The sequence below is a fragment of the Chelon labrosus genome, assembly GCF_963514085.1.
Source record: "Chelon labrosus genome assembly, chromosome: 7".
NCBI lineage: Eukaryota > Metazoa > Chordata > Actinopteri > Mugiliformes > Mugilidae > Chelon > Chelon labrosus.
In genome coordinates this window covers 27178558-27186861 of record NC_140343.1, presented here as the reverse complement: position 1 = coordinate 27186861, position 8304 = coordinate 27178558, and the positions used below count along the sequence as shown (strand labels likewise).

General features: G+C 38.7%; 1 protein-coding gene and 1 pseudogene across 3 annotated transcripts; both read left to right on the top strand.

The window, feature by feature from the left end:
* On the top strand, nt 1-2275 carry LOC311491200 (GTP cyclohydrolase 1 2-like; annotated as a pseudogene). The gene is made up of 6 exons (XR_014699952.1): nt 1-722; nt 940-1049; nt 1474-1529; nt 1613-1644; nt 1728-1812; nt 1982-2275. The product of XR_014699952.1 is annotated as a GTP cyclohydrolase 1 2-like (transcript).
* A 1482-nt stretch (nt 2276-3757) lies between these two features.
* Nucleotides 3758-7536, top strand: LOC311491255 (GTP cyclohydrolase 1 2-like). 2 transcript variants are annotated; one of them, XM_084549149.1, is made up of 7 exons: nt 3758-4146; nt 5547-5844; nt 6062-6171; nt 6619-6674; nt 6758-6789; nt 6873-6957; nt 7128-7536. In XM_084549149.1, exons 2-7 carry the CDS (start codon nt 5580-5582, stop codon nt 7252-7254), a joined length of 675 nt encoding a protein of 224 aa, XP_084405275.1. In that variant the 5' UTR covers nt 3758-4146; nt 5547-5579; the 3' UTR covers nt 7255-7536. The 2 variants fall into 2 exon arrangements, with proteins under 2 accessions (XP_084405275.1, XP_084405274.1); XM_084549148.1 differs by having other exon boundaries at nt 3758-5844.
* Nucleotides 7537-8304: the final 768 nt, after the last annotated feature.

The following is an 8304-nucleotide window of genomic DNA, read 5'->3' as shown; positions in this document are numbered from 1 at the left end:
ATGTCATCCAACGTTATTTCACTGCCCTGTCTAACCGAAGCCTAAAAGAGAATGTCAAGACTTATTGTAAATGTGAGTGGTAGTTGTTTCACACAGTGAAAAAAAAAAGAAGTCCCAAAGCATGGGATTACTAGGTATTTAAGTTCAAATCACAGGATCAGTGAAATGGTACGCCGTGGAAGCTGTTGCGAGATAATTTTAAACTGATTTGTGTGGTCATTAGATACCTTGTGTGGGTGTTAGGCTAAAGCTTCATTTGTGTTAAAATAGGGAACTATTCACGGGTAATTTTCTCCTGCGTGTGTCTTGAGGGCTCAGGGATGCCGTAGCCTCAGGGTGTCCATCAGGAGTACAAAAAACAGGGGATGTCCCTTCTGAGACCACTGAGCAAACAGCTTACCACCGGGTCATTTTTATCCTGCAGTGTTCTTCACTCAAAGTCGTCGTACTAGCCAGAATGGAGTATCCCCATGGTTCAGAGATGAATGGAGTAACTGATGAGTATCTAAACATATGCAATGAGCCCACAAATTCCCACAGACAAGAGAAGGACACAAAGGATGCTACAGATGCTAACATGCTGTGCTGCATTGAGAAAGCCTACACCACCATACTGAATGAGCTCGGAGAGGACGTCGACCGAGAGGGACTTCTACGTACACCACTACGTGCAGCCAAAGCCATGTAGTTCCTCACTAAAGGCTACAAGGAAACAACTCAAGGTGAGGACAGACATCTGTAGTAATAACTTGACTCAAACCTCAGTACTTAAATACACATGTTAAGATGTTTCATAGTACATTTTCTCTTTACTGATTTATCCATTACAAGGTAAAAACAAATGAATTTGCAACATTCTGGGTCCTTTGTAATGTTGACAATTGATTTCATCCTCCACTGTAACATAGGATGTACAACTAACATCCACTCTCCACACAGATATCTTGAACAGTGCTATCTTTGATGAAAACCATGAAGAGATGGTGATTGTCAAGGATATTGATTTGTTTTCTCTCTGTGAACATCATCTGGTGCCCTTCTTTGGCAAGGTAATTTAACCTCAAATATTTTCAATCAGAGACCATGAAAAATGTATTCAAATGAAAAGTTAAAATCTTAAGAACCTTAAGGCTCTTGATTTTTCTTTAAAAAAGGAATTTGCTGAATAAATGACATAATAGAGACACAATGTAGTTTCTACATTATCTCAAAACACACCTTTGGGATTTCACAATGCCATTTCTTCTTCAGTATCTGGTTGAATGGCCAATATAGGCCTTTGTTTGATTACTATTATATTCCCATGTCTGTGTACAGCACTTTGGCCAACCTTGTTGTTTTTAAAGTGCTTTATAAATAAAGATCGATTGATTGAGATTGATACTATTGACAGATACTGTTGTTCTGATCTCTTGAAATATAGAGTGTATTTAATATATTTTGACATGATAATCATTTCTTTTAATGTGACAGGCTCATATAGCATACTTGCCAAACAAGAAAGTGGTTGGTCTCAGCAAGCTGGCTCGGTAAGTAACTACATACACACAGATGCACATATATGTACAATGTAAATGCACAAGTTTCATTCTCTATTTAAATTTTCTTACAGAATTGTTGAGATCTACAGCAGGAGGCTTCAAGGTAAACACAACTTGTGTTTCAGTCTTATTTCTTGTATTTTGTTTCATGTTCTTTATTCATTTTTTTATTTATTTTCCCAACAGTTCAGGAGCGTCTAACCAAACAGATTACTTCAGCCATCTCTGAGGCACTGGAGCCTGCTGGAGTAGCAGTGGTGATTGAGGCAGCGTGAGTATTTCATCTTTGTTGACTTTAACTGTGTTTAAAAAATGTGGGAACTTGTTTTGTCCACCTTGTAAGTTTTTTTTGGTTTTTTTTGTTAATACACCAGGGTTACTTTAGCAGCACTATGCAACGTCTCTACAGTTATTTAAACAACCTCTCTTCTGCATTTCAGTCACATGTGCATGGTGATGAGAGGTGTGCAGAAGATGAACGCCAGCACTGTTACAAGTGTCATGCTGGGAAGATTTCATGATGATCCCAAGACCAGGAAGGAGTTCCTTGACCTCACAAAGAAGTGAAAATGTTTACCCAATAATGCAGTGAAACAGACAACAGTACTGGCATTTAAGCAATTACGTGTTTTGTTTTTTATTATCCTACAAAATGCTTCACTGTAAGTTTATATATATAATAAAAATAAAACTGAATTATTTTACCCAGTGACTGTATTTTTTATAAAACTGTCTATTACAGTATGCCTTTAGGACATCTGTCATGAAATTCTAGCAACAAGGCTAAAAGCAGCCTTGAGTGTATACAGATTCATAATGATAAGACACAGAGATGTCTAATATGGCAAATAATGTTATTATTGGTCTATGACATCAGGCAACATTATGGGAAATCATGAACAAAAGGAGAACTACAGACAAGGTATTCACAATCATCCCTCTGCCTAAGCAAAGCAGGGTTTGGTCCTCCCTTCTTTAGGGATTACTACCTATCAGCTCTTCTGAGACCCCTTGCGTGCTGGTGTAATTCTTCTTACAAAGCCAAATGGACTTTTGAGTTGTCTTTATGAGTCCACACAATGGACATTGCAGATGGGAGGGAGAATTTGACACTGACATGACCAAGGAAATGCTATATGGTGGAATTAATGGAAATTCCAGCAACTCCTAAACCTGGATAGACTCCTGTTGGAACAACTTGATTAAATATTACATGATTCCCAAACAGAGATCAAACAGCACTCAACTCCACTGCTGAAGGAAATATGGAGAAATGATGGCTGATGATGAACACGTTTTATGGTTATGTCGTTTTATTCAGACTATTTGGAAAGAGTTGTCCTCAATACTCTCAGAAACCTTGAGTTTTAGAATCCACACTCACAATATTCCCATCCCTCTGTCTTGGACAAATACCTGATGGGTTCAATAGTGTTGATACGCATTCTCCTAAAGATTTTCTGTGGCAGTGAGAAAATAGGCCAAGTTAAAAAAAAGAAAAAATGGCATTGTTTATATAGATGATTATAGATTGTATTTTTAAGCATGGTTATAAACATCTACAGGATATGGGCACTTGTTTGCTAGCTGTGCCTAGGGGTGGGTGATAACAATTTAAAAGTAATATTTCCTGCATTTGACATTGAACAGCTTCACTCCTGGAGTATATGTTTTCACCAATCCCTGACTCAGCAATCACAAAATGGTCATTTAGCTGGTTCTAAATATAAATGCTCAAATTGAAAGACTTTTCTAGTCATATTCTTTAGGATATCAAAAGCATGACCTTATAGAGGAATGGGTTCAGAACATGACTACGAAAGCTTTGAGCAACCATGCCCAACGACAGGACTTGCATCTTAAAATATTTGACATAATGTTTTGGAGATGTCCCGTATGAAAACACAAAGGTAGCGAATAGGCAATTAAACAGATAGATGTTTTTTTGTTTTTTTTAATTCTTCCTTCAAAATAAAATAAAATAAAAGCAACGTGTGGGTGGTAATGTAAGCGCCAGCGTAGTTCTGCTGGGAAGACTCCAATACGTCACTCATTCATTCATTACCCCTAACCAATCGGCAGCCCCGCCTGTCTTTATAATGAACCGAGTCACGCACCTGTCTTGCTGCTTTCAGGTACAGACTTTCGACGTTCCCTCCTCCCTCCCCAACCACCACCAGTCCGGTCCCCGTCCGGCCGTAGGCTCCGCCCCTGCCGTCTCACTCCGGCAGGATCTGCAGGGTCCGATCGCTTCGAGACCTGGACCGAGGACGGGGCCTGCGCCAAAGACGTTTCATATTGCCAACTGTCATGTCTGTAAATCCTTATATGGATTAAATAATTAATTCTTACGCACATCGTTGTTTTCCGAATCTTCCTGGCTGAAGTTGTTCTACATGGTGTGACGGCCACCTGCCACTAGGGCCTGTTTAGTGTTTTCCCCTTGTCTTGTCTTGTCTGTTTCTGCAGGTACCTCAGTGGTCGGGTTTAATTTTGAGCAATTGGGAGCACCTGGCCAGTCTCCCTGAGCTTATAAAACCTGGCAGTCACGATCCTCACTCTCTCTCTCTCATCTTCCACCTGGACTCCTCCAACAAGGGTTTTGGTTCTGTTGGCTTTGGCCTATTTGTTTTGTGTTAGCACCTCTCAACAACACACATACACCAACATGCACCCATCAACAGACACACTGATACTCACCCTCAAATCTCATTAATTCTTATGGGTTCTTTTGGTTTGTTTTAATAAATCAGTTGACCTTTATGGGTCCGTGTAACGCTTATCAGTTCAATTTTCTAAACACAAACGGACATTTGGAAAAACAGAAAAATGGATTCAAATATCCAATTTTTCATTTTTTTCCGCTTTGACAAATTTAAAAATTAGATCTTTAAACCGCTTTTCCAATTTTCTGTTTTTATTCAGAGGAACAGAAATTTAGAAATTTGCAAAATTGCGTCTGGGCTCCAATTACTCAATTATTATTCTCTATCTCCCTCAGTAAACCGGTCGTCATCCTCCGCCCATACACAGGACCACTTGAGGCTGCCGCTGACGCGACAAGTTGATTTGTCCCTTCCCTTCCTAGTCTTGCATAATCAAGCCTGTGTATGTTACGATCCATGCAAAACTTGTACAATGACGAGATGCTTGCCCCCTGTTCAGTCCAAAGTTCGTCTGTAAGAAGTTTTGCACTTGCCCGCAAGTAGGCTATAACCTACATTCTCAACAAGATTTCGGATTATATTCTCGTAGTTATCCAGCGTCAACATGACTGCCCAGAGTCTTCTTGAATGCCCGCCAAAACACACCCAGACACACCCACGATAACTAGCCAGTAGCCAACCAATTCTCACAACCGGCGCAACGTCATAGAACTACGTGGAACGAGGGAGAGAATATCATTGCAGTATTGAATAATTGGAGCCCAGACGCAATTTTTACACAATTTTGTAATTTTCTAAATTTCTGATCCTCTGAATGAAAACAGAAAATTGGAAAAACAGTTTAAAAATCCAATTTTTTAATTTGTCAAGGTGGAAAAAAATGAAAAATTGGATATTTGAATCCATTTTTCTGTTTTTCCAAATGTCCGTTTGTGTTTAGAAAATTGAACTGATAAGCGTTACACGGACCTTTATGTTTTAGCGCGTTTCTTTGTCTTTTATCATGGCTTACGAGCCAGGTCGTGACAATGGACAGAGCCAAATCATGTGATTTCTAGGCATTTAAGCTCAACTCACAGGGTCAGTCATCTGCTACTCCATGGCCATGGTACTTATTGGGAGATAATTTTAAATTGATTTCTGTAGTCATTAGATACCTTGTCTGGATGTTAAGTTGAAGCTTAATCAGTGTTAAAATAGGGAACATCCTGCATGTGTGTCTTGAGGGCTCAGTGATGCCGTAGCCTCAGGGCCTCCATCAGGAGTATATAAACCAGGGAATGTTCTTTCTGAGACCACTGAGCAAACAGCTTACCACCGGGCCATTTTTATCCTGCAGTGTTCTTCACTCAAAGTCGTCGTATGAGCCAGAATGGAGTATCACCATGCTTCAGAGATGAATGGAGTAACTGATGAGTATCTAAACGTATGCAATGAGCCCGCAAATTCCCACAGACAAGAAAAGGACACAAAGGATGCTACAGATGCTAACATGCTGTGCTGCATTGAGAAAGCCTACACCACCATACTGAATGAGCTCGGAGAGGACGTCGACCGAGAGGGACTTCTACGTACACCACTACGTGCAGCCAAAGCCATGCAGTTCCTCACTAAAGGCTACAAGGAAACAACTCAAGGTGAGGACAGACATCTGTAGCAATAACTTGACTCAAACCTCAGTACTTAAATACACATGTTAAGATGTTTCATAGTACATTTTCTCTTTACTGATTTATCCATTACAAGGTAAAAACAAATGAATCTGCAACATTCTGGGTCCTTTGTAATGTTGACAATTGATTTCATCCTCCACTGTAACATAGGATGTACAACTAACATCCACTCTCCACACAGATATCTTGAACAGTGCTATCTTTGATGAAAACCACGAAGAGATGGTGATTGTCAAGGATATTGATTTGTTTTCTCTCTGTGAACATCATCTGGTGCCCTTCTTTGGCAAGGTAATTTAACCTCAAATATTTTCAATCAGAGACCATGAAAAATGTATTCAAATGAAAAGTTAAAATCTTAAGAACCTTAAGGCTCTTGATTTTTCTTTAAAAAAAGGAATTTGCTGAATAAATGACATAATAGAGACACAATGGAGTTTCTACATTATCTCAAAACACACCTTTGGGATTTCACAATGCCATTTCTTCTTCAGTATCTGGTTGAATGGCCAATATAGGCCTTTGTTTGATTACTATTATATTCTCATGTCTGTGTACAGCACTTTGGCCAACCTTGTTGTTTTTAAAGTGCTTTATAAATAACGATTGATTGATTGAGATTGATACTACTGAAAGATACTGTTGTTCTGATCTGTCTTGAAATATAGAGTGTATTTAATATATTTTGACACATTGTTATTAACACTGACATGATAATCATTTCTTTTAATGTGACAGGCTCATATAGCATACTTGCCAAACAAGAAAGTGGTTGGTCTCAGCAAGCTGGCTCGGTAAGTAACTACATACACACAGATGCACATGTATGTACAATGTAAATGCACAAGTTTCATTCTCTATTTAAATTTTCTTACAGAATTGTTGAGATCTACAGCAGGAGGCTTCAAGGTAAACACAACTTGTGTTTCAGTCTTATTTCTTGTATTTTGTTTCATGTTCTTTATTCATTTTTTTATTTATTTTCCCAACAGTTCAGGAGCGTCTAACCAAACAGATTGCTTCAGCCATCTCTGAGGCACTGGAGCCTGCTGGAGTAGCAGTGGTGATTGAGGCAGCGTGAGTATTTCATCTTTGTTGACATTAACTGTGTTTAAAAAATGTGGGAACTTGTTTTGTCCACCTTGTAAGTTTTTTTTATTTTTTTGTTGTTAATACACCAGGGTTACTTTAGCAGCACTATGCAATGTCTCTAAAGTCATTTAAACAACCTCTCTTCTGCATTTCAGTCACATGTGCATGGTGATGAGAGGTGTGCAGAAGATGAACGCCAGCACTGTTACAAGTGTCATGCTGGGAAGATTTCATGATGATCCCAAGACCAGGAAGGAGTTCCTTGACCTCACAAAGAAGTGAACATGTTTACCCAATAATGCAGTGAAACAGACAACAGTACTGGCATGTAACCAATTACGTGTTTTGTTTTTTATTATCCTACAAAATGCTTCACTGTAAGTTTATATATACGGTATGTAATAAAGACAAAACTGAATTATTTTACCCAGTGACCGTATTTTTACAAAACTGTCTATTACAGTGCCTTTAGGACATCTGTCATGAAATTCTAGCAACAAGGCTAAAAGCAGCCTTGAGTTTATACAGTATCTGAAATGTTAAATACAGGCTAAATAAAATACATTCATAATGGCACTTGTGCATTTTAGATTCATAATGATAAGTAACAGAGTCTAATATGGCAAATAATATTATTGGTCTATGACATCAGGAAACATTATGGGAAATCATAAACAAAAGGAGAACTACAGACAAGGTATTCACAATCATTCATCTGCCTAAGCAAAGCAGGGTTTGGTCCTCCCTTCTTTAGGGATTACTACCTATCAGCTCTTCTGAGACCCCTTGCGTGCTGGTGTAATTCTTCTTACAAAGCCAAATGGACTTTTGAGTTGTCTTTATGAGTCCACACAATGGACATTGCAGATGGGAGGGAGAATTTGACACTGACATGACCAAGGAAACACTGTATGCTGGAATGAATGGAAATTCCAGCAACTCCTAAACCTGGATAGACTCCTGTTGGAAAAACTTGATTAAATATTACATGATTCCCAAACAGAGATCAAACAGCACTCAACTCCACTGCTGAAGGAAATATGGAGAAATGATGGCTGATGATGAACACGTTTTATTGTCATGTCGTTTTATTCAGACTATTTGGAAAGAGGTGTCCTCAATACTCTCAGAGACCTTGAGTTTTAGAATCCACACTCACAATATTCCCATCCCTCTGTCTTGGACAAATACCTGATGGGTTCAATAATGATGATACGCATTCTCCTAAAGATTTTTGTGGCAGTGAGTAAAAAGGCCAAGTTAAAAAAAAGAAAAAATGGCATTGTTTATATAGATGATTATAGATTGTATTTTTAAGCACATATCTACAGC

Bases quoted from the DNA above. Each gene is read 5' to 3' on its own strand.
- LOC311491255 (XM_084549149.1), top strand. From the start codon at position 5,580: ATGGAGTATCACCATGCTTCAGAGATGAATGGAGTAACTGATGAGTAT. The intron at 5,845-6,061 runs GTGAGGACAGAC...CTCTCCACACAG, and splicing joins CTACAAGGAAACAACTCAAG to ATATCTTGAACAGTGCTATC. The intron at 6,172-6,618 runs GTAATTTAACCT...TTAATGTGACAG, and splicing joins TGGTGCCCTTCTTTGGCAAG to GCTCATATAGCATACTTGCC.